At 38.6% G+C, this 26,324-nt stretch overlaps 1 protein-coding gene across 12 annotated transcripts in view; it reads left to right on the top strand.

Annotated features, from left to right (window-relative positions):
* The window catches only part of SYNE1 (spectrin repeat containing nuclear envelope protein 1), a 443,290-nt gene that overhangs the window by 196,425 nt on the left and 220,541 nt on the right, over positions 1-26,324 (top strand). For all 12 annotated transcript variants that reach the window (XM_045805371.2, XM_045805374.2, XM_045805377.2 and 9 more), the window contains 14 exons: positions 708-887; positions 2,604-2,754; positions 3,064-3,222; positions 5,085-5,267; positions 7,752-7,853; positions 10,201-10,404; positions 11,430-11,637; positions 12,444-12,556; positions 13,995-14,200; positions 15,145-15,300; positions 18,696-18,987; positions 20,037-20,209; positions 22,493-22,802; positions 24,189-24,353. In XM_045805371.2, coding sequence (XP_045661327.2) covers positions 708-887; positions 2,604-2,754; positions 3,064-3,222; positions 5,085-5,267; positions 7,752-7,853; positions 10,201-10,404; positions 11,430-11,637; positions 12,444-12,556; positions 13,995-14,200; positions 15,145-15,300; positions 18,696-18,987; positions 20,037-20,209; positions 22,493-22,802; positions 24,189-24,353 — 2,602 coding nt within the window. The remainder of the gene's footprint in view (positions 1-707; positions 888-2,603; positions 2,755-3,063; positions 3,223-5,084; positions 5,268-7,751; positions 7,854-10,200; positions 10,405-11,429; positions 11,638-12,443; positions 12,557-13,994; positions 14,201-15,144; positions 15,301-18,695; positions 18,988-20,036; positions 20,210-22,492; positions 22,803-24,188; positions 24,354-26,324) is intronic.

Genomic DNA, 26,324 nt, shown 5'->3' with positions numbered 1-26,324 from the left:
CCACCCAGAGGTTATGGAAAATATTGCATTGAATTGATGGATTGAATTGATGGATGTATTAAAGCCCCCCCATACTTACGCTTCACTGTGCGACCTTGGACAAATCACCTTCTTATAATGATAATGCATGCTCCTAGCCACTTTGTTTTGGAATTAAGTGGAATCATGCATGTACATTCACGTTATAAACTCCATAGCACTATATACCAGAAGGAAAGAATGCATGAGGCCATAGCTGCCTCTGTATGACCACTTTTTACAAGTACTCAAATATTAATATATTAGAGACAAAAAATAAAATTATTTTCATTTTAAATGAAGCAACTGTACCCTAAAATATTATTACTTTTACATGAATTGGACCTCAGGGCACACAAGGACTTTTTACCAAAGACCTTTTAATAAGTACTCACCTGCTTTGCCTACAGGCTCAGCCCTAGTCTTAAAAGTCTTATATCATGAAAGCAAAATAGAAAAAGAATACTAACTTAATAGAAAGTTGAAGAGGAATGGTAAAAATGACTTTAAATGTTTCCCAAGGTACAGTCTGTAGTTCTGCAGAGTTAATTTTTAAAGTGTCTTTCACAGTTGATATACATTAATTCAGTTGCTGTGTTAAAAGTTTTCCTATAGGTGTGCTTTATGGAGAAGAAATATTAGTCTTTACCTTTGGCAAATTAATAATAAAATAACATTTTAATTCACAGATTGAGAGTCTTTAATCAGTTAGAAGACGAATTGAATTCTCATGAGCATGAACTATGTTGGTTGAAAGACAAAGCTAAACAAATTGCTCAGAAAGATGTAGCCTTTGCCTCTGAAGTCGATAGGGAGGTAAACCGCTTAGAGGTTACCTGGAATGATACCAAAAAACTAATTCATGAAAAGTAAGTAAAAAAACCTCTCGATTTTTTTTTTCAACTTTCTATTTTGGGGCATTGGGCTGTTGTCTGTTAATTTGCATCAGCGTGATCAAGATTTGAGTATCTTCTGCCGCCTTATGTATTCTGTGTCCCTTTAGTACCATTAGAAATTTAGTCATACAGAATTTTATTGAGGAAGTTGTTGAGATGCCAACGACAGGTAAAATTCAATGCTCGAAAGCAGGAGCTGTCAGCAGTTACGAAGTGCTACCATGAGAGTCTTAACCTCTGATTTTCCTTTTTTGTTTTGTTGTACTTATTTGTAATTAAGATATGATTTACATATAGTAAAATTCATCCTGTTTAGTGTACACCCTTAAACTGTCTGAGTTTAACACACATACAGTTTATGAGTATACACACCCTGTAGAGAAACTATTACAACTATCAAATCTCAATATAATCATTCCACCACCTGAAAAAAATCCCCCGATGTCTCATTATAGTCAGCCCCTCCCCGACTCCCAGTCCCTGGCAACCTTTGATCCATGTTCTGTCTCTGTAGTATTGTCTTTTCAGAATCACAATAAATGGATTATTTCCAGTCTGGATGATTATAAATAAGGCATATATAAACATATATAAACATATAAACATTCATGTTCAATTTTTTGTGTGTATGTAAGTTTTTACCACACTTGGGTAAATAACTTCTTTTACTTGGCGCAATGTACACTGTTATGTGTATTAATAAAGTCCATTCTTTTTTATAGTCAAATAATATTCCACTTAACAGGCATGCCACAGTTTATTCATTCACCAGTTGATGGATATCCAAGTTCTTTCCATTTCAGATGACTATAAAAAAAAAGCATCTATAAACATTCACATTCAATTTTTTGTGTGTACCTAAGTTTTTATTGCACAGAGTAGATTATTAATGTAAGCTTTTAAAAATTTAACCATGTTGTAGAATTTTACTCTATCTTATTGAACATTCTCCTAAATTGTGATTTGTTAGAGATTGTACAGTATACAATTATAAGAAGGTATCAGAGTTTATTCAATTATTAGCCTATTTTTAACATTCGGATTATTTTTATTTTTTTCTCTTATTATGAGTATTAGTATAAAGAATATAATTTTACCTAAATCTTAGTGCACATCTTTTTTCCTTTGGAAAAATTCCTACATGTAGAATTGCTTGCTCAGAGGCATTTTACGCTTATAAACAGAAACCATCTTCTTATTTTGACAATTTTCAGGGGATTCATATTCAATAAAAATCTGTGTCATTGAAATGGGAAAAAACATCCTCGTATGTATTTTACTTATTGAGCAGTGTTTTTTGTTTATTTGATTTGGTTTGTTTATTTGTTTTGCTTCGCCTTAATACATATTATTACGATATAATTAAATAATGAAAAGATTGAAAAGCAAAAATTTATTGGCATCTACATAAGTTTTAGTTGTCAAGAACATGTATTTTTTCTTGTCACTGAGGTCGCAGATTTTGTTTAATGGCTGTGTACATTCTTTACTCATGGAAAACAATTTGAACATTAGAGTTAAGTTGGTTTGACCAGCACTCTTGACCTCAATAGGTCGAAATATGGTTTCCTCTTGAATCCAGCATCCATCTATGAACACATTCATGCAGTTACATATCAGGTCCGATCATAGGGAATCCTTTCCTTTAACGCATGATAATAAATGATACCTTTTCTTTAATTACTATAGCCAGGGTCAATGCTGTGGACTTATTGACTTAATGAGGGAATATCAGAACTTGAAGTCAGCTGTATCTAAAGTCCTAGAAAATGCCAGCAATGTGATTGCAACAAGAACTACTATAAAAGATCAGGAGGATCTTAAATGGGCTTTATCCAAGGTAATAATTCAAAATATATTTATTTTAGTAGACTACTCAGATCTGATTTTCACATATAATGAATTCTCTGTACAACTCGTCAGTACATATAGACGTAGAAAATTCATGCTGACAAACCCAGCCTTTTTTTTTTTTTTTAGAAATACTGATATTCTAGGATTCTAGCAATCCAAAAAATGTATAGTTCATTAATATCACTGGTTTCTGCATAAGGTCAACCATGAGTTAAATTTCTTAGAGGCAGATGGTTTTGAACGCCTGACTTACCACTGATTATTTTATTAATTAAGGAAACATTTATGTCCACAGCATGAAACTGCCAAGAACGAAATGTGTAATAAACAGAAAGAATTGGATAACTTTACCAGTAAAGGAAAACAGTTGTTATCTGAGCTGAAAAAAATTCACAGTAGTGATTTCATCTTGGTGAAAACAGACATGGAGAGCACTGTGGACAGGTGGCTGGATGTAAGATAATCACCTGGATTGTATGAACAGTTTAAATATTCACATTTGTCAATCATTATTTTTGGGCAAAGGATTATTCAGGGATGTGAATTCCATTTTTAACTTTTATTTTATTTTTATTTTTAAAAAAGATTTTATTTATTTATTTGAGAGATAGAAGAGCAGGAGCATAAGTGGAGGGGAGGGGCAAAGGGAGAGGGAGAAGCAGACTCCTCACTGAGCAGGGAGCCCAATGCAGGGCTCCGTTCCAGAACTCTGGGATCATGACCTGAGCTGAAGGTAGATGCTTAACCGACTAAACCACCAGGTGCCCCTCATTTAAAAAAAATTTTTTTTAAAGATTTTATTTATTTATTTGACAGAGACAGCCAGCGAGAGAGGGAACACAAGCAGGGGAAGTGGGATAGGAAGAAGCAGGGTCCTAGCAGAGGAGCCTGACGTGGGGCTCAATCCCAGAACGCTGGGATCACACCCTGAGCCGAAGGCAGACGCTTAACGACTGTGCCACCCAGGCACCCCTCCTCATTTTTAAATCTTAATGCTAACGTGCAAAATGATATTTTGAAAAAAAACATATTCACATAAAGTTTAGAATTAGTAGGAAAAAAAAGTTATTTGCTTCGTTTTGTTAAAATTTAGTGGCAGATTTTTTGAGGCACCTGAGTGTCTCAGTCATTTAAGCATCAGACTCTTGACTTCTGCTCAGGTCATGATCTCAGGGTTGTGTGATCAAGCCCAGGGTTCGGCTCCTCGCTGGGTGTGGTGGAGACTGCTTAAGATTCTCTCTTCCTCTCCCTCTGTTCCTCCCCCGACCACTTAAAACAAAATAAAACAAAACAAAATGAAACGAAACTTAGTGTCAGATTTTCCAGAATTTCACTTGGTAGCTTCAATTACAACAAATTTGTAACTCTAATTTTTTTTTCTCAAAACTCTGGGATTATGGATAAAAATTGAAGAATAATTTATAAATATTCTATAGCATATTAAACTATAATGTATAATAATTTAGAGTTGTAAGACTATAATTTTGCATTGAAAAACATCAGACTTGTAGTTTACATCCTTGGGTTTTAGTTCTTGCTCTGTCATTTGCTAGCTATGTGACAGAAGAACAAGTCACTTGATCTCTCTGGAACTCTACATCTCAACCCATACATATTTTATGTAGCTTCCAACTCAAAAACCCAGTGATTCTGTTGCCCTTCTATTAACCTACAGTGCATTACTGTAGATTAAGTTACATAAGGTGAATTACTAAAGTTAGACAGTGATAATTGTGTACTGTAATCAAATAATTTGGGGATTGCAGAAAGCCTTCCCAGCCTCCACTTTTAAAAGAACATTCTTATTACGGGAAGACTATTAAACAATAGTGCTTTACATTTACGGTTACTAGTTGGTTGATGTCCTATGTATTTATTTATTCTATAAATATGTTCAAGTCTAATTAATGTCCATTTTTATGTTTCAGCATTACAAATAAAAGTGCTTATTGTGTTACTTTTAGAAAGAAATGCAGTACTGCCCTCAATGGACCCCTATCCTATAGAATTCAACCTAAGAGTATGTTATAGTTGACTCCAATAGACCTGTTCTTAGTTTCCCAATTTACAAATGAAAATCAAATGTCTCAGAAATTCAGTCAACTCTGCCAATGAGAGAAACAATTTATGTAATGGTTAGCATTTGTTTGAGTCAAATGCACTAATTCCCTTATACAATTTTTGTAAAACTTTGTTTTTCCATGAGAATATAATTTTTTGATTAAGGCAGCATAAACATGATTAGTACTTTGGTGGGGCAAGGAGCGTCATAAAGCCTCAGACTAATGATGATATGGCTTCTGTTTTCCATCCCAGATATCAGAGAAAATTGAGGAAAACATGGATAGGCTGAGGGTAAGCCTGACCATTTGGGCTGATGTACTTTCAAGTAAAGACGAGATCGATGGATGGTCCAATAGTTCTGTTCCACAGTTGGCCGAAAGCATCAGCAACCTGAATAACAGCCTCAGAGCAGAAGAATTCCTTAAAGAATTTGAGGTAAATTGACTACATCTACCTTCGTGAGCTTATGAGTTCATTGACCAGAATACGAGAAAATCATGTCCTTTTTTTAAACTTCTTTCTTTCAGAGACACATATGAATGTTAGAGCAGTCTTAACTATCTTTTGCTATTTACCTGACAGTTGGGTAGGCAATGGATAAGACTTTCCCCCCCATTTTTATCACTTCTCAGTTGGGGCTCTGTACTTAAAATATTAGTAGGAAAGTAAAAGCCCATAAAATCTATATTTTTCCCATTTTCTATTCATCTGAGACTATCACACCTTCCTACTGGAAAACCAAATTGACGGTGTTTGTAATTTAATAATATTTAGAGGAGTTTTTTTTTTATTATTCAAACAAGATGTTTACTGAGTAGTTACTATGTGCTGAACACTTACCTAGGTGCTAGGTTTGTCCACCTCCTCTTCAGAAATGGGAGAAAACTGGAGATTGGAGTGTGACAGGCTTCCCCAGAAAGTGACCTTTTAAAGTTCTAGCCACCAATTTATTTTAAACTTTTTATTTCCATTTCTTACATTCGTTTATTTATTTATTCACTCATCAGATTCTTACTAAGCACCTAAAATATGTCAGGCACTGTTTTAGACACTGAGAATAAACAGTAAGACAGATAAAGTCCCTACCCTCGTGGCACTTACTTCATTTACACTGCGGTATGTATGTAAAATGTGCAGTCGTAGTTAGGCTGGGATGAAAAATGAAGCCCGGTAAGAGGAAACGGTGACAAGAGATGACTTGTTTCTAAAGCATACGGTCATGACTCTCCACGAGGGCAGAGGCTCGTCGCCGTTGCATGCTTGGGGGCTCAGTACTGTGCCCAGCACACAAATGGAACCTGACAGATAGATGATGAATGACCGCAGTCTGAAAAAAATGTAGGTGAATCAACTGTATACCTACATTATCTAGCTTTGACCCAAAGAACTTTCTAGAGATTTTTAAATCAAACACCTATTTCTAAGGGCAAACAGAAGTAGAGGAAATTAACCAGACTGAAAATGCAACCAGGAGAGGGATACTGAAGTCTCTCAAGTTCTCTTTGATGTTAAATTGACATTACAGCTCGAGACCATGGTGCACGCCGGACTAGGATTTGTACCAGCTCTCAAAAGTCAAATTACTAAATTTTAAAGAAGTTTCCAAGCCAGTGTTAAACCCAGCCATTATTGAAAATTAAATTGTAAATAAATTTACAATTAAATTATATTGAAAACTAAGTTAATAAATACTTTAAACTTACCACTTTTAATTCCTACTCTACATACAACTATTATCCAGGCTCTTGAGTTGTTGATACGTGTTCGATCTGCGTGGTGGAAACGTAGAACACTGTGTTGTAGTGCAGTGCCCCCACCCCGTGGGCAGCGACATCACGGTGTGGCTCAAAGGGGTGGTCAAGTCAGGGTCTTTTTTTTTTTTGGAGTCGATTGTTTAATCGTCACGCAGTACCCTCCTCCCACTGACCTTTGGGATCCAGGAAGCCGATGGGCATCAGCCCCACATTCATGTCCAGGTTCGGTCACTCACAGTGGTGAATTTCTGTACGTTACCGTCTGTCTGTGTGGTACGGCAACCAATAAAATTAGACTGGATTCGGCCCAGGGCCTAATTGTGCAATGCTGCTGCAATTCAAAAATAAAGTGTGTAAGTGTGTATGTGTGATTCTTTAATTGTTCAGCCTGCTCCTGGAGAAAGCCAGGGGGGCTGACAATTAGTTCATCATGTCTCACTGGGTAAGTAAATTACCTTCTGGAACGAAGGTTTCAGGAGGTTTGTTAGTGTCCACAAAGCACCAAAATGCTCTGTTTAAGTCGAGAGCGATACTTTATCAAACGGTCCTTTGTGGCCCCAAATACATAATGAAGTTTGCAAGCATCTAATTTGTTCAGTAATGGTTCTTTGCCTATTTTTCTTTGTTTTGTGTTAGTGTTAGTGAAATAAATGAAGAAGTAAATAAATAGCAAAAAATAAAAAAGGTATTTATTTAAAATAAAAATATTTTAAATTTTTATTTGAAACATTTCTGATGTATTACATATAGTCTACAGTAATTAGGCACTCCTAATGTGTATTTGCTTTGAAATGCTTTCTCAAAAGTTCAGTGCTGCCATGGTAGCCAGTGATATTAATGCTAATGAATGAATGACGGTTACTGAAAATCCCCACTGACTCAAGACTTTTTAGTTAGTGTTTAATTTTTTCCAGGAGCTTTTTTTTTCCAATAAAGAGGGTGGGAAGAAAGTTCTGTGTACTCCCTCACATTCGAAGTGAAAGTTAATGATGACATTTTTCCACATTCATAAATAATGAGTCCTCAGAAAATCAGAGATATATTTTTTTTTTTGTTTATACTCTGACTTGGAGTTGGGTTAACTCTTGAAATTATTAAGTGCCAAATGTAATACGTCAGTGTTTACACAAGTTACGCTTTTCCTCTTTGTCTTTTATTTTGGCAGTCTGAAGTTAAAAACAAAGCATTGAGATTGGAAGAACTTCATTGCAAAGTTAATGATCTTAAAGAATTAACTAAAAATCCAGAAACACCACCAGACCTTCAGGTAAGTACTCAATCAGGTTTGCAATAACTACTATATACTAGACTCTATCTCAAATATAACTCCTAATATAATAGATATATAACAATAAATAAATTCTATATATTATTTATGTGATACATGTATATATTCTCATTATCATCATCATCATAATTTCAAGCAAACATGTGGATCTTACCATATATGGGGGTTAAAACATTAACATTTTTAGAATTCCTTGTGCTAATATGAATAGCATATTTCTAATACAAGTGTTATAATGAGATTAGTTCCCCTTTTCCTTACTAAATTTTGGAAGTAGTATCATCCAGCTTGCCTCATGGACCATTTGTGTCTGGACCAGAACAGAAACCACACTTATAAATACTGATATTTTTCTAATTCATTTACTCAGTGATTGGGTTTGGTGAGATCATCATTGCGAACCTCCTCTCAGGGCTGCGTGGATGGCCCAGACCCACAGGGGGCACGAGGTAGGCAGGGGCTAGACTGGGTCTGCCCAGCAAGCCTGGACTACGTCAGTGAGGGAGCTCTAGGAACAACTGGTGTGGCCGGGGGGGGGGGGGGGTTCTTTTGGCAGCCAGCAGCCAGGCTCCAGGCTAAGTGTTCTGCTGCCTTACTTTGACCTGTGAGCTTATTTATTGCTACCCTCATGGATTCTTCTCCACATTTTCCTTCTTCCTGTTGTGCCTTCGTCCTTTACTTATTGCTTCTTGCTAACCCATCTATCTTGCTTGATGATACGTTTGCTCTGACCTGAGACGGTGTATCTGTCACTTAGTATCATCGGTGGATGATATACATATACCAGAATGTTAGAATTTCACCCGAAGCAGGAAGAGGCAAAGGGTGCCAATCATATAGAAAATTAAAACTGAGTATTTATGCATGTCTCCTGTGTCAAGGATATAAATGGGCAACAGGTGGACTTTTGAAGAGTTCAGATGGAGACAGGGTTTTGGGAGAGAGCTACCATTGTATACTGCTTTCTTACCACCCCCTCCCCACCACACATACTCAATGTAGAGGTATTGGGGCACCTGGTCCTTACCTCAAAATAAGGAGAAGTGTTTCAGGGGTACCATCTAGAGAGAATGACATGTGCCCCTGCAGTTGGTGGACCCTGGAGTCTACTATCTAACTCCCCCGAGAGACTTTATGGCTAACGATGTATTTGCCAATGGAGAAGTGATTGTTCTGAGCGTAGTGCATCTTAGAATCATCTGGTGTGAATGCCGGAGTATGACCCCCGGCCAGGAAGTGAATTATCAGAGGAAAGGCAAGGAGAAAGCATCAGTGTGTGGATATCTCAGGTTATCTAGGAAGGCTTTCTGGGGAGGAACGGGCCTCCAGCAGCGAGAAACAGAGCTGCCCACAGGCTGAGGAAGGAGAAGCAGGAGTGTACTGCTTTCATGTAGGCAACGTCAGTGGGAGGTCCCAGCAGGGAGGGGAGTCTCGGAAAATCCCTGCAGATTAAGGCCTGTGACAGGAGAGAATGTAAAACATCACCTGGCCTAGGAGCGCGGATGGCAGCTCACAATAGTCATCAAAAGTTTTAGAGACCCTCGCCCACCTCCTGCTTGTCCAAGCCTGTAGGGGTCAGAAGCTGTAGAATGTGGGGAATAGAAATAAATTGAAGAAAGACAAAGCGGCACTTGGGTCTTTTCTTCAGATGGGCTTCCTGTTTGTAGCAGATATGAGCTGGGGATAAGAAAAAAGCCTTAACTGTCAGTTAACTTTCAGTTCAAAGTTTTGATTATTAAATGGGCCTAGATATTTTAATCGTGGACTTGAAACCATTTGCATTTTATCTTGATTATAAGTCCTTTTATTATCTGTCAGGCCAGAAAAGTCAGGAGTCCTCCCGAAACAAATCATTTGGGAGGAGACAAGTAGCCTCACTGAATACTTTAAAGTGGGAGACAAAAATAAAATTGCTTTATGATAAAATCCTACAATGGTGTTTGTTCAAAGTAGTGGTTACATCAGGGCATAAAATGTGTGAGTGTTTCCCAGGAAGAAGTAAGAGCAGGGTTTTGGTCACCAACTTGGTAACTCTGCATAGGTTGAGCTCTGCTTTTAAAATGTGATCTTCCGTATTCCTTGGACCCTCAGTCAGAACTGCCACTCTAACATCCAATGTCAACTGTAATCCTTACTGTTTCCGCTTTGCTGTCACCTGCAATGTTTGGCCACTTGTACCCACTGATTTCCCTTCTTAGAAAAGTTGAATTAGCATCCATGATTAGGCTTAGGTGTTTCTTACAATTAAGCCACACATGAACAGAATTCCTATAGAATGAGTGTTCCAGTCTTCACAGATTTTAATGAAATCTTACTTTATGTTTAGTTTATAGAAGCAGACCTAAGGCAGAAACTGGAGCATGCCAAAGAAATTACTGAAGAAGCAAAAGGAACCTTGAAAGATTTTACTGCTCAGAGTACACAGGTGGAGAAATTTATTAATGACATAACGAGCTGGCTGACAAAAATAGAAGAATCATTGATGAACTGTGCCCAGACCGAGACATGGGAAGGGCTGACAAAAGTAAAGGTAGGTAATCACCTATCATTAAGCATGTATACTTCCAATGGTAATATTGGTTTTCCTGTTTTGTGGTGACTGGAATAAAAATATAATCTTTGCTCTCAATTACCTGTGTTACCACCAGGCCAACTAATTCATGATAGTGGACACAGCAAAATGAGTTGGCAGGTGGAGAAATGAATACAGGTAGTAGGAAATCGAAGATGAATAATCTAAAAATAGGAAGCATGCATTTTTATAATCTAAAAATATAAGCTATGCTTGTAATAATATGTTTTAGTAAATGGGTAGAGACTATAGAAGACCTGTTTGAATTTCCATGAATTTTCAAATTTGAAGGCCAAATAGTTTTTCATTTCTTAATTATTTTATTGGTCGGTATGACTGCTTTTATCTAGAGAAGGATATATTTAAACAAAGAAACAAACAAAAAAGTGGAGAGACAACATTTTACTTCCATGTCATCTGTCCATAGAGAGAATGTTCCTGATCAACTGTCTGTAAAGCTTGTCTGTAAAGCTTGTGAGTTGAGATGACTGTTCAACATAAGTGATCTGTTCTCTTTAGCATATTTTCTTATTGTATTTAAGATTAGTTCATATATTTAAAAAATAACTACTGGTGCTTTTGGTGTGGCCTGTGACCCTGGAACAAAGCCCTAGCAGCCCATCAAAGAATGTGAACTTAGGAGATGACTCCATTAACAGTTTCTAATGAATTGACTAAATCCAAGATCATGGGCTGGAATCCCTGAGAACGTATTCAATTTGCTTGGAATCCTAGACCATAACTCAAATCCTAATACCTTTCAACACTATTTGCAGTTGTTCCCAAGGAGAACTGGGCAAAATTCTGCAAGAGTCAACAGATCTATTACAAACACTGAAAAAAAAAAAAAAAGCCCACAATAATGCATACATTACAGAGTGGATTTCAACAGCATCAGTTTCCAAAAAGTACCATAGTGGAGTAGAGGGGATATTTCCCTTGAATGGGATGAGTATCCTTCATGGCATTCTTTCATTCTGTAGGAAATACAAAAGGAACTTCAAAGTCAACAAAGCAACATCAGCTCCACCCAAGAAAATCTCAACAGTTTGTGCCGCAAGTACCATTCTGTCGAGTTGGAGAGCCTGGGCAGTGCTCTGACAGGGCTCACAAAGAACCACGAAGCTGTGAGCCAGCTGTGCTCCAAAACGCAGGCCAGCCTTCAGGATTCTCTGGAGAAGCACTTCAATGGTGAGCTCTGACAGGGCTTAGCATGAATCGTTTGTTTACCAGAAAGAATCCAAGCCAAATGCTGCCTAGAAACTGCCAGCAATAGTTGGATAAAACTTTCCAGAAGAAGATCGTTTTAAATTCATTTGTGTGTCGAGATTTGAGTAGTGGAATTGCTGTGCTTGGGCTCTTGCCATAAGCTGGGTTCTTCCTCTTTCTCCCCAAGAAAGTAGGAATCCACCGTTTCAAGGATTCCGAATTTCATCTGGATTTTCTACATATAGCACATTTGTGTGGAAAACTATTTCCACTGCTGTGATGAACTAACACAGTAAACGTGGAAATTAGGAGAGGCCATGAAACAGCAGCAGCCATATAGTTCAGGAAATTGCCAGTCATATGTCCCCAACTCGGCTTCCCACACAGCTGTGCCTCTGCCCTGATGATGATGCGGAATGACTCTCAAGTCAGCCTGGCGGAAAGAGGAGATGGCTCCTTCCTTTGCCATAAAAATGACTAGAGCCTTTCTCCCTTTGCTGGCTTCCACATTCAGACAATTATCTTTCTTTACCAAGAGAAAGAAAGACAGTGGGAAATCAGATATTTCAGGAATACAAATTTCTTTTCAGTCTTTTCCCTGAGATAATTTCTCAGTCCTGCCATGAACAGTCATGCTGTAGTATATGCTATATTATTATTATTTTATTTCTGAAATATTTCGTAAGGCAAGATGCAGTGACCTGAAGGCCAGAATTAATTCATTGTGGTAATCCTAGAAGCTCGTTCAATGTTTTGGATGTATTTCTCATTTTCATTACTTTCAAAAGAGTCCATGCAGGAATTCCAAGAGTGGTTTTCTGGAATAAAGGCAGCAGCAAAAGAATCATCTGATCGAACGGGCGACAGCAAAGTTCTAGAGGCAAAGCTCCGTGATCTTCAGGTATGAAAGCTGGCCATGCTTCGTCGTCTTCTCTAAGCTGCATTCCCATGACTTGAAGTCAGACCTAAATCATGTCTTTCCACAGATCTTCTAATTTTATTCAAACTTTTCTTCTTCTCTAACAGAATTAGATTTCTTGAGTCATAAGGGGATAGGCAATGTGAAAAGTAAGTTGGGAAAATAAGAGCTACAGAATTTCTAGATTCCGTTCTTCTCTCTTTTAGCCTTTTGACCATTCTTTGGAATTCATTCAAAACTAAAACAAGTTTTAATTTTTCTAGCAGTAAAAACATAAATAATTCCATCTATTATATTTTATTAATTTTTCTAGCAGTAAAAACATAAATAATTCCATCTATTGTATAATATCACTATTATGGAGGTGTTTTAAAAAGAAGACATGGCTTGTGCTTTTTAATAACCTACAGTCTAGATTTGGAGCTAGGACATACTCAAAGCAATAGATAATACAGGTTTTACTGGCTATGAAAAATACATGACTTCAGGAAGGAAAAAGCCATTGTGAAGCAGAGTTCAGAAGTGATGGACTCAAACTAAGTTTTGGACAAGAAGCAGAGTTCAGACATGATTGACTCAAACTGAATTTTGGACAAGTTTTCAAGTAGCTCATCTGAACAAAGCACTATGTTAAGTATTAATTAAAAATATTTTTTAAAAGAATGAGGAACATGAGGATTTTTGTAGCCTAATCAGTGAGGACAGTTATGTAGATAACTCATGAAAAGTCACAGTAGGAAGATCATTATGATAAAGGAAGTTGGTTTTCCAAGGAGGCATGGTGAACTTAAATGTGGAACTATCCCCTTTAAGCTTGAGATGCAGTGGGACTAACTCCACAAAGAAAAGTCTGAGTGACCATCACAAACGCCAGCCTGGAGCTCAGAGGGGAAGCAGGGCTCAGTCAACAGTTCTGGGGTTCTTTTTCTTTGCTGAAGCCATGCTCATGCATATGATCTTTCAAGGATGAGGTGCATACCAAGAAAAGGTGGGACCTGAAGGGAGGACTTTGTGTGCAAGGTGGTTCAGAAGAGGAGGAGGGGTGCAGGTAGCTATCCAGTTAGAGGATGTCACATTAACATGTGAAGAAGTAGAGCGTGGGCTGAGCTGGGACAGTGAGAATGGGGAGAGGCTGAGAGCAAGACCTTGATGGGAACACCGTCCTTTACAGGCTGGTCTTGTTCACAGTTTAGCCCTCAGTGGTTCCAGTGACTGGCTGGCACCATCCTCTATTATGAGCCTTGAGTCTATCTAGTTGTACATTCTCACTCTGGCCTTATTAAAGACTTTCTGCCTTTGGGCTCTGGGCTCTTTCTTCTCTTGCTCTACTATCTCAACTCAGAATTGTAATCAGTGCTCCCATGCTCCAGGGTCCCTGACTAACAGCAAATACTTTATTTACCTCAATTTCTTGAAACAGAACATTCTGGACTCAATCAGTGATGGGCAGAGCAAGCTTGATGCCGTGACTCAAGAAGGACAAACATTGTATGCACATGTGTCTAAACAAATTGTCAGCAGCATTCAGGAACAAATTACAAAGGCTAATGAAGAATTTCAAGCATTTCTGAAACAATGCCTTAAAGACAAGCAGGCTCTTCAAGACTGTGCTTTAGAACTTGGGAGGTAGGTTGTTTTGATAAGTGTAGACTTCATCACACACAGAATATGTTTTCAAAGACTTTGAGAAAAGAGCCACTGTGAATAAACAAACACTATTTGAAAGTACAGGTTCATACTAGGATAATAAGTAATCGCTTGGACTCTTATGGGACTATTTGGCTTTATTTTCTATATAGAAAACATAAGGAATTATATTCACTTGTTACTGTAAATGGCATACATGCATGTATTCTTGTCTATTTGCTTAACTCAAAATCTGAGAGCTTTGATATCCGGGTTTTAGATTATCCAAGTCTTTTCTTTGCTCCTACTTCCATTGGGTTGGAGTGATGGCAGAAAGCACTGGCCTAATTTCTATGAATGAAGATTCCAATCAGGAAGCTATGTCAACAGGGGTGAATATAAAATTAGAAGGAAAAAAATAGGGGGAAAAAGATGTCAGTGTAATCAAAATGCCTTTCTGGTCACATAGTAATTTGCTTTACTCTTGTCCAGGTTTCTTATAGAACTTATGTTGTTTTGAAACTCAGAGTCCTTGTGCTCTTGTGCCATATTTGAACCTCCATAAAATACAAAGACACAAAGATGACCCCTTCTTTTCCCAGGGCTTCCATGGCCCTATTTCATCTATTGGCCCCAATTCAGAGTCCCTGTAGTAAGATACAAAGTTAAGTACACATTGACATGGGGATGTAATCTTGCTGATAATTACCAGCGGATTACCAGGAAATCAATTCAGCAAGATAGGATCTGAAGAGAAATTTACATGATTTTTCATTTTGTTACTGAAATAAGTGATAATTTGGATGGGCTTATTGTTAGGTTTTCTTCCATACTTGAAAATTCATGAGATTTTAATTGCCATAGACATTGTGACCTCAGATATTAGAATTTATTTATTGTAATGAGTGCAGAAGAATTTCTACAAAGTATTTTCTTTTCTGTAGCTTTGAGGATCAGCATAGAAAACTGAACTTATGGATCCATGAAATGGATGAAAGGTTAAGTACAGAAAACTTAGGAGAGAGTAAACAGCACATTCCTGAGAAGAAGAATGAAGTCCATAAAGTTGAAATGTTTCTAGGAGAACTACTGGCTGCAAGGTATGGTGCTGAAATGAAGTCGGTCCTTTCCCTACTAACAGGTTTTTGTTTGTCCGGTTGGTTGGTTATTTGGTTTGATTGTTAATTCGTTGGTTGGTAGGTTGGTTAGTTAGTGGTGGTTGTATATGTTTCTTCTTTTTTTTTATAATAATTTTTTATTATGTTATGTTAGTCACCATACAGTATATCCCTAGTTTTTGATGTAAAGTTCCATGATTCATTACTTGCATAAAGCACCCAGTGCACCATGCAATACATGCCCTCCTTAATACCCATCACCAGCCTATCCCAATCCCCCACCCCCCTTCCCCTCTGAAGCCCTCAGTTTGTTTCCCAGAGTCCAATGGTTCATTCCCCCTTCTGCTTACCCCCCTTCCTTCTTCCCTTTCTTCTCCTACCAATCTTCCTATTTCTTATGTTCCATAAATGAGTGAAACCATATGATAATTGTCTTTCTCTGCTTGACTTATTTCACTTAGCATTATCTCCTCCAGTCCCGTCCACGTTGCCGCAAATGTTGTGAAATCATTCTTTTTGATGGCTGAGTAATATTCCATTGTATATATGTATATGTTTCTGTCCCTAAATGTCTAGAATACAGATGATTATGCAGTGTTCTCAATGGCAGAGTGGTATTCTAGAGAGAGCATAGGGATGGAAATGAGGAGCTATCTGCATTTACCTCCCTTTACTCAACAAATTGGACAGGCCATTCATTTCCTGTATTTCTTGATATTCGCCCGTAAGCATTATGCTGCTAAGTAATACCATACTTTCTTCTTAAAGGTTATTATAAGGATAGAAGGCCCTTATAAAGGTACTTAGGGAAATAATGCTATAGGACACATTTCCATATAGTCTTCACACACTTCAGCATCTAGTTCCATTTTCAATCCACCCCCATCCTCACCAGATTCTTAGTAAATCAAAAGGTATTGTCATTAAGTCTGACTATCCTGGAGGTTCCTCTTCTCCACTGCAGTATTCGTCTCTTCATTGTTTCCCGACTGAGCAAACATTTCTGGCTCCTGGCCCAGGCAAAGTTCTCTGGGCTGTGCTTTTGACTCATTCCACCAGCTTCAGGGCTTTGCTCCCTAAATTCATAATTCAGTGGGCATTGTCACTTGCTTTGTTGGTACTTGGAGTACAGCTTGACCCAAAACCTCTAATCTGTCCTCTGAAGGAGCAGACACACTCGTGTGTGAAGCAGCAGAGGCTAGCACCCAGCCTGTTTGACCACGCAAATCAGCAACACTGATCAATTCAAGTCTAATTCTGATCACATTCATTCCTTGTTTCTGCTGAGTCTTCTTTTGGGTCAAACATGCCAAGTATGCCTTGCCTTAAAAAACAAACATGCAAACAAATACACAAACATGACCCGTATTGATAGCTCTTATTGGTGTGCGAGTTTGATGACTCTTGTAAAATTTCCCTGCAATGCTTCAGTCCCATCTCTGTGAGCCCTTCCCAAGGGGTAAACTCTTTGTTGACTCTATATATGCCAGCCCCGGACAGTGAGTTTCTCGAGGCCAGGGATCTTTAGGTCTTTATCATTGTAATAGTCGCAATGTTTGATACAGTGCCAGAAAAAGAAAATATTTGCTGAATTAATAGGATAACAGTGTTATTTTAACTATATAGCTTTCTGAAAATCGCACTGCATTTTATTTGCTTTTTAAATCTTGACTCCGGTCTAGATACAATGTAACATGGCCAGACCTACTTCTCTCTTTCTTCCAAACTTCTAAAATGACTTTACATATTCATCTTGAGCTGTTACTTTCTGATATTCCAGGATCAGATGGTAAGAGTCCTTAAGTGTGCTTGCTCCCAGGCTCTTCGTAACTGGTTACTTCTTGAGACAATCTTAAGGGACTCTGCGGCTCACCCAACTTCTCCAGCTGAGCCACCTGACCTCTCACTTGCTGGCCACCTGATCCTCACAGCCCCCCTGGACTTTTCATCATAATATTTCAAGTATTCAACTATCTTGGGGGGATGCCTTTTTTTAAAGTACCCCAGATTTGAGAATTATTGAACTTTTTTTTTTTTTTAAAGATTTTATTTATTTATTCGACAGAGAGAGAGACAGCCAGCGAGAGAGGGAACACAAGCAGGGGCAGTGGGAGAGGAAGAAGCAGGCTCATAGCAGAAGAGCCTGATGTGGGGCTCGATCCCATAACGCCGGGATCATGCCCTGAGCCGAAGGCAGATGCTTAACCGCTGTGCCACCCAGGCGCCCCGAGAATTATTGAACTTTTATCATCCATTAACAGTTCTTACAGTAACAAGTGATATACATTGTCCTGAATTATTTAACTCACATTGTTGCTTAAGTCAAATTCTTGTCTTACCAGATTATAAGAAATGTAATCTATTGTGGATGCAATATTATGTAAATAATATATCTCCCAGAAGGCCACAGGATGCTATGTCCTTGGTAGCGGCTCCAAGAAAAATGACAGACCTTGTAAGAGATAAAGTTTGTATTCTTTTTCTGGTACTCACAAGAATTCATGTTCGTACATCTGCACTCTCCTTTCTGGTATCTTGGGGAGTTCCTGCTAGACAAGCTGATCGGAGTTCAGAACTCTGTAAAACAAGAGGAAGTCAACCCAGCCACATATGACTACACTTTCCTTGCACCTAATTAACATAACTCCAAACTGAGATGGGCCAAGTACCCAAGATACAACAAGGAAACCCATCAGCACTCATATAATGGCCTTTTGATAGAAACTGGGTTTTTTTTTTTTGCACTTTATTCTTTTGTGTTGGGTCCTGGGGATATGAGATGAATGTGATAAGCCTGACTTCTAGAAGGTGAAAGCCTGTGGACTGAGACAGGGTGTTTGAGGCAAGACAGGGGCAGAGGGCAGACAGGGGAGGAGCCCTGTACTCTCCTCCCTCTCGGGGTCAGCTCAGTGCTGCCTGGGGAGGTGATCCTGCACTGGGCTTTGAAGGACCAACTAGGAAGGAAGCAGAGGAGAATTGATGGGTTTTCACAAAGGAGGAATCCCCATGTATACACCAAAAAGCAGAGGATTTGAGGACATTTCAGGGTTAGAGCATTTAGCTGGAACAGAGATGTTAAGAGATGAGGCTGGAGAAGCAGCCCTGGGCCATTTCTGAGGTGAATTTCTCATAATACAGGAGCCAGGATCTAGGCACAGCATAGATGGAATGAAATTCCCTGATGTATATGGACTGCATTCACAGAAGTCATAGAGAATGCAGAGCCAGCCCTGTGAAAGTCCCCGGCATCTTCATTTTAAAGGCACGTCAGCTATGAGCTCTTGTCTGGCGACTTCTCCAGGATCAACAATCACTCGTCACTCTGCTGTGCTCCAGAATGTCAGAATTCAATGTTTTTTTTTTTCTGTTTTCTTTAGAGAATCTCTGGATAAGCTTTCCACCAGAGGGCAGCTTCTCAGTGAAGAAGGCCACGGTGCTGGGAAAGAAGGACGCCTGTGTGCCCAGCTCCTCACGAACTACCAGAACTTACTCAGAATGACCAAAGAGAGACTGCGGAGCTGCCAGGTGGCCCTGCAGGAGCACGAGGCCTTGGAGGAAGCCCTGCAGAGCATGTGGTCCTGGGTGAAAGGCATTCAAGACAGACTGGCTGCTGCAGAGAGCACCATTGGAAGCAAAGACACCTTGGAAAAGCGGCTGTTACAAATACAGGTAGGCCCGCCAGACACTAACAACTTCTGAACACCAATTTGCTTAGGTTCACAAATGTTTGAGTTGGGTCCCAGTTCTGTGAGCCTCTAAATGAAGATTTGGGGGAACAATGCAGAAAAGATGATGTTGGCCAAAGGAATATGGAGGGCCCCTGTTTCCCCTTTGTAAGGGAACATTTTTGTTTCAATAGCTTTAAAATAATTTTTAATGTCACTTAGTAAGTATTCAGCAAACGTTGTGGAATACTTAACTCTATTCCAAGCACTATGCACACTGTTGGGAAAATAGACCTTGAAATTAGTGCTGGCTTTCTAGGTGTTCACAGTCCAGTGGGAGATACTAACCTGTAAATTGTAACTTGCAGTACCCCATGTAGTCGGGGGTCGTGACTGAAGCAAAACACAGGGAGGTCACCAACCCAGACTGCAGTCAGTGAAGGGGACCTTGGAAGATAGAAGTTAGCCAGGCAGTGGTGATAGGGGACTGTTAGGTTTTTGACAAGTGTGCCTTCATTTTCAAAATAATTTATTTTTACTTTGAAACCAACATTCAATTAATGTACAATTTCTAGGTTAGTGGCCCTGAGTTTCCTGAGAATTTAAATTGGAGTTAATCCTTGGCTCCCAGATTCCTGATATCTAATATTCAAATAAAGTACCATATCGCAATAGGGTGCAGAGTTTGTTGTTGTGTTTTCATTTTGTTGTTGTTGTGTTTTCATTTTAAAGTGAGTAAGGTAGGGCTGCCTAGGTGGCTCAAACGGTTAAAGCATCTGCCGTCAGCTCAGATGAGGATCTCAGAATCCTGGGATCAAGACCTGCATGGGGCTCCCTGCTCAGCGGGGAGCCTGCTTCCCCCTCTTCCTCTGCCTTTCCCTCTCACTCATGCTCGCTTTTGCCTCTCAAATAAATAAAATCTTTAAAAAAATAAATAAAAATAAAGTGAGTAAGGTATTCCCTACCTTGATTCTCATGCGAAACATAACAGTTCCTAAAAATATGAGAAGCTTTTAATATTCCTACTGACCTGTATTCACTGTTCCTTCATAGGATATACTCCTGATGAAAGGTGAAGGAGAAGTTAAGTTGAATATGGCCATTGGCAAAGGGGAACAGGCCTTGAGAAGTAGCAACAAGCAAGGCCAGAAGGTGATTCAGACTCAGCTACAGACCCTTAAAGATGTGTGGGCTAACATCATGAGCTCCTCTGTCCATGCTCAGAGGTACGGAGACTATTTTCAGTGTTTATTTGTCTAAATAAAACCCAGTGGATTAGTGAAGTGGTGAAGCAGTGCTGAGAGTGTCCTGCGGTAGAGTTACCAAGCATGTTATTTTAGTAGTTGTACGCTTGCTTGTGTTCGCCTAGATTGTATTTTCTGTAATGGCAAAGATAGTTTTGTTCGTTTGCTTGTTTTGTGCACGCATGTGTGTGGGTGTGTAATATTTTCATCTCCCATAATGTTTCTCATGGCATCTTGTACCCAACATGGGCCAGTAAGATACCTCCTTTCAGTTCATCAAAGCAAGTCTTTAAAAACTTTTCCCTTTTTAGAGGAACATACAGGAAATTAATTTGTTAGCAACTATTGAGCTTAAGTATGAATGTCTTTCTCAGCCAGAAGTCATGTCACCCACAGTGGGGCTGTGGAAATGTGTGTAGGGTTTTTGATTGTCATGGTGGTGGGTGCATCCCTGGCTTATAGTGACTGCAGCCAGGAGAGCCTAGGTCCTGCAGTGCCTGGGGGCATTCTCACCCAGCCAACAGTCCGCCCGCCCAGGATGCCCCAGTGCCCCTGCTGAGAAGCCCTGCACCAGCCGCTGATGAGCAGGGAGAGAAACTACTGAGTTACACCAGGTGGTGTTGTTGCTGTTACATTTAGGAGTCGTGATTTCTACCTTCCTCTCTTTTCCAAGTATCCACAAGTAATCTGGCCGGCTGGTTAGATAAATGACCTGCAGTGAGAATGATACTAAATTACCTTCCAGAAGCCATATTCTGAAGGCTATATATAGTGTTAGGTCACTGGAGAAATGTGTGTTTAGTAATAAGTAAATGAATAGCATATAAATAGATGAAGATAAGATTAAAGTTCATCACAAAACTAAACAAAACAACACCGCAATTCCCACTCCAATGTAAACAGTGAAGCATGGTTATGACTAAAATTTTGGAAGCTTTGTTTTGTTTTGTTTCCTTTAAATATGGAACATAAGTGGTGACTCCCAAAGTCAGCAGGACTTTAAATCTCAGTAATAACTCATAGTGGTCCGCAAAGAAAAAAAAAATCAGACTCCATGGTTGTGATAGTGTGGACCGCTGGAGCGTGAACTAACCCTCCGGTGCTTGGCGGTGGGCCAGCTCCAGTAAAAGTGAGTAGCAATGTGGGTGAATCGTTTTCGGATGTTGGAATAAAATGTTAAATACAAGAAGCAGATTCAAATCCTTGATTCTGCCTTTTCAGCAAGAAATTACATTTGACAACCACATATTGAGTAGTAGCAATTCTCCAGTTATTGAGCTAAAGTAACAAATCAAAACAAAGTACTTCTTGCTAAGTGCTCAGAGGCTAGGGTAGCGTGCGTTCTCAAACACTGAGTTGGATTGTGTCACTAAGGTAGTGCGGGACTGTAGGATGATGCAGGGCCTGGAGATGCTTCTGGAGAGGTGAGATTGATTTGTACTTTCTGGAAAATTCTTTGAGGAAAGAATAGCACTTAAAAGCACTTATGTTGAGGTTTCTATTTTTGCAAAACGAACAATTTGAGGAGATGCTGGGAGTACGTTTACCACAGATTTAACTCCAGGATCATAGGAATTATATGCATGGGATTCTCGGAATGGTCACTGAAGATGAGTTTAGAATAGTTTGTAAAGCTAAGTAATGGAAGCTTTTTAAAGATGCCAGTCTGGAGGGCCTTTTACTTGACAACCTGGAGAGCTGTTTACTTAACTATTACTTATATGACTTACAGTAAGCGTTTTTCCTTCATGTGTTCAACTCAGGAGCACTAAACACTGTGCATAAATATCCTTAAGTGAAAATCAATCTAAGGATATTACTTACTTAGAAAAAAATACCTTAAATTTTGAATTCTAGTTAATAAATAGTTATCAACTGATTTGAATAAGGTAAACTGAGTCCAAGAAAAATAAGAATATATATATATATATAAAATAAAATTTAATCAGTGCCCCAATGCTGATGTTTTAACAACAAAACACATAACTTTGTCTATTTATTTAGATCAATTAGCACTTGGAAGGCAAACCTCTAGATGCCTATATGACTATAATATCTTAACTTCATATTCAACATAGATATATTTTCACTTGAAGAAACTGTTGTGGGTTGGAGACGTAGTGTTTCTCCCTGCACTTAAAAGCAGTGTTTTCATCACAGAGTAGCTTTCAGAAAAACAGCTTACATGGATGCAGTGCCCTCATACTTGGTTTCAGTAGAGATGTCAAGATAACTTATTTTTGTAATATGTGACATTAATTCTAGCACTTTGGAGTCTGTGATTAGCAAATGGAATGACTATCTAGAGTGGAAAAACCAGTTGGAGCAGTGGATGGAATCAGTGGATCAAAAAGTAGAGCATCCCTTGCAACCGCAGCCGGGTCTGAAGGAGAAGTTTTCCCTTCTGGACCACTTCCAGTCCATTGTGTCGGAGGCAGAAGGTCACGCCGGAGCCCTGCAGAGTCTCGCCTCAAAATCCAGGGAGCTCTCCCAGAAGACAAAGGATGAATCTTTCAAGGAAACAGCTCAAGAGGAACTGAGAACTCAGTTTAATGATATAGTCACTGTTTCCAAGGTTAGTGTTTTATATTGAAGAAAAAACTTCAAGGTTCAGGTAAAGAATATACTAGAGGTTCAGGGCGCCTGGGTGTCTCAGTCGGTTAAGCATCTGACTCTTGGTTTTTGGCTCAGGTCATGATCTCAGGGTTGTGAGATAGAGCCCTATATTGGGCCCCACACTGGGTATGGAGCCTACTTAAGATTCTCTCCCTCTCCCTCTGCCCCTCCCTCTCTCTGTCTCTCTAATAAAAAAAAAAAAAAAAAAAAAAAAGAATATACTATGGGTTGAATCACAGGACCTGGCTGCTCTTAAAGTATTTGTACGTTTAGTGAACAGTTATTACAAGAAGTTCGTACTCGCCTATGAATGCCCGTGAATCCTTATCTTTCTGCAGTCTTGGGATTATTTTTTATTGTTTGTTTTTTATCTTTCTCTACTTAGGATGTTGGTCAGTTCATTTCTTTTCTTTGTAAGATTGAGCCTCAAATGTCAGTATTTGTAGTTTTTTCTTTTGTTGTCATTTGTTGTATTTGTTGTATTAAATGCAAGTCTATTTACTTCTCAGATTTCTGTCATGTACAATGTATTTTGTGCGTTTCTCACTGCAGTATAAACTGCCTTTTCCTGTTCTTATTCTCCAGATATAGGCTCCTTTATGTAATATCAAAATTGTTTTTAGTTCCCTCTCTGAATCTTTACTTTCCCCCATGATTTTTCTTTTGTGTGCTTGTGACAATGTCTTTTTCTTGGTTTTCCTTTTGGGAACTCTCTGTGTTAGTAATACTATAATTTTTAACTTATGTATTAGTTTATCTTAATTTTTATTTTGATAATGGTTAAGCTGTATGACTCTAGAGTCAAAAAGACCTAAATGTGAACTCTGGCTTTGTCCCTTCTTTGTATGTCTGGCTTTGGACATGTTACTTAACCTCTGTAACATCTGTAAATGCCCTTTCCAACAATACAGTGTTAATCATAGTATCTATATCACAGGAATTTGGGGGGAGTAAATGAGAAAATGCATTTAAAGTGCTGAGCAGAATACTATACATAGTAATTGCACTGTGATAATACAGTAATAATACACTGTATTATTGCCTGAATTATAAGAATAGTTATTATAATAATTATTATTAAGTGGATTATTAGTGAGGGATGTTAGTAAATATTCATTCAGCATAGATTTTTGTTCTAACCTACACTAAAGTAAATCTAAAGGAAAATGGTTGTTTCCTCAAAGCCTTTCAGTCTAATTAAGATTTGATGTTTTCATGTTAAGATGTAAACAGAAAGTTCAGTAATAGGAATGAAATCTTCTGAAATCATTAAGAGACCTGTTGTTTTGTCTGATTTCATATTCTCAATAATGCCTGTTAAAGTAGGCTTTTCTTTGTCTACTAGGAGAAAATGAGGAAAGTAGAAGAGATTGTGAAAGATCACCTCATGTACTTAGATGCAGTCCAGGAATTCACGGATTGGCTCCATTCAGCGAAGGAGGAGCTTCACCGGTGGTCGGATATGTCTGGAGACTCGTCAGCCACCCAGAAGAAATTGTCTAAAATCAAGGTGAGATATTATAACTTCTTCGTTTCATTGGTTCTTGAGTAGGACATACCTGTGATGAAGATACCATGGATGAGATTTGTTATTTAAAATGTTTCCTATTTTCTATTTGTTGATGTTTATTACCTTGCACCTCACAAATTATAAACATAAGCAAAGGGGAAAAAAAGGAATTCAAACACTTTACACTTGTGAGCAAAATGGAACATTGTCTGTGTAGACTTCACATGCAAATGTGCTTATGGCCATAGTCCAGGAGACTACAAAATATATGCCAGCTTGGTAGGCTGATGGAACCAGATACTATTTTCCAGCATAGTGATAGAAAAGTTTATAGCACGACTTAGTTAAATGTATTTGAGCAATAACTTGGAAAGGTCATGCTAGATGTTCTATTCTGCTTCCCTAGCCAACAGTACAAGAACATAATGGAAGACAGTGCTTTAAAAGACATTAAAATTATCACCTAGTTTACTCCTCACAAGGGCAACTTAAAAAATAGAAATCACATACCTGAGGGAGCTGGAACAAGTATATTTCTACTTATTTGAATATTATATTGCAATAATCCCCCCATGAAAATAATAGATTTTAATCTAAAAATTAAGCAATGATGAAATCCTTAATGATTTAGTTGTGGATGAGGAAATGTTGGGAATAAATAGTGTAATTGTGGTCAGGACTTTAAGATTCACACCATGTTCTGATCCCTGGACATCAGAGTGTAAAAATCCTAAAAATACTAAGGGATGATAACCATAATAACTACATTTTGAGAATTTATTTTATTATTATTATTATTGTCTTCTAAATGCCTAGAAAGTATTATTTAAATCTTATAATGACCATGTAGGTTTTAAAGGAGATAATCACATAAAACACCTTTTGAAATTCTTATTTTCTGTGTGATTCTTTAAAATATTTCTTTGATACGTTTTTCTCTCACTAATATTTTATTCGTCCATCCGTTTATCCATTTATTCAGCCAGGGTTGTACATTCCCTCAAGGAACCTGCAGTAGATTTGGGAACAATGATGCACAAACTGATGTATGTTTATAAAACATACATTAAATGTAATGACAGCTCACTCTACTTTTAGAGCTGAGGCTCTGGAGTCAGCCCCCGATGTTGTATTCTGCCTCTGCTGCTTTCCTAGCTGTGTTGTGCAAGTCACTTCATGTCCTCAAACTTCATCCCCTTAACTGGTAAATTAGTAACAATAGTACCTGCCTCACTGAGAGGTTTGAGGACTAAATTAGATCATGCACGTAAACCATTTGGCATTATGCTAGACACATGGAATATGCTCAATAAGAAAATTGGTAGATTTGGCAAATGAGTGATTTAATTAGCTATGGAAAGACAGTGTGGGAAAAGTCAAGAGTGATGATCTAGACCTTATGCTCTTTTTTTGAAATACTTTATAAAATACTTCCAAAAATATGGGAAATGTGGGAGAAAGAGCTGGCAGAAAGAAATTGGAATTTGGGAAAGAGAAAGTGAAGTCCATGTCAGGCCTTACTGGAGGCTGGTGCATGGGTGAGGAGGAAACTTGGAGGAAATAAATGAGCCTCTCTTCTGTCTTTCAGTGTCGTCCCTCCCCACCCCAAAGAGCAACCACCAGGAATAGGCAACTTAGAAGCCAAATATGTGTGTGTATAAGGGTGTGCATGTGCATATGAAATTTTTAAATAGTTAAATCCAAAACAAGGAAATACATATACAAGTCATTTCAAAACACTTCACAGTGATGACATTCTTGGGTCTCCTGGATGGCTCAGTCAGTTAAGCATCCTACTCTTGTTTTCGACTCAGGTCATGATCTCATGGGTTATGGCACTGAGCCCCACGTCCGGCTCTGTGCTCAGTGTGGACTCTGCTGGAGATTCTCTCTCTCTCCTTCTCCCTCGGCCCCTCCCGTCCCCACCCTGTGTGCACATGCACGCACTCTCTTTCTCTCTCAAAAAAAAAA

Source organism: Ursus americanus, chromosome 11 (assembly GCF_024610735.1).
Source record: "Ursus americanus isolate L20-20 chromosome 11, mUrsAme1.1.p, whole genome shotgun sequence".
Taxonomy (NCBI): domain Eukaryota; kingdom Metazoa; phylum Chordata; class Mammalia; order Carnivora; family Ursidae; genus Ursus; species Ursus americanus.
The sequence above is the reverse complement of the archived record's forward strand: the minus strand, read 5'-3'. Positions and strand labels throughout refer to the sequence as shown.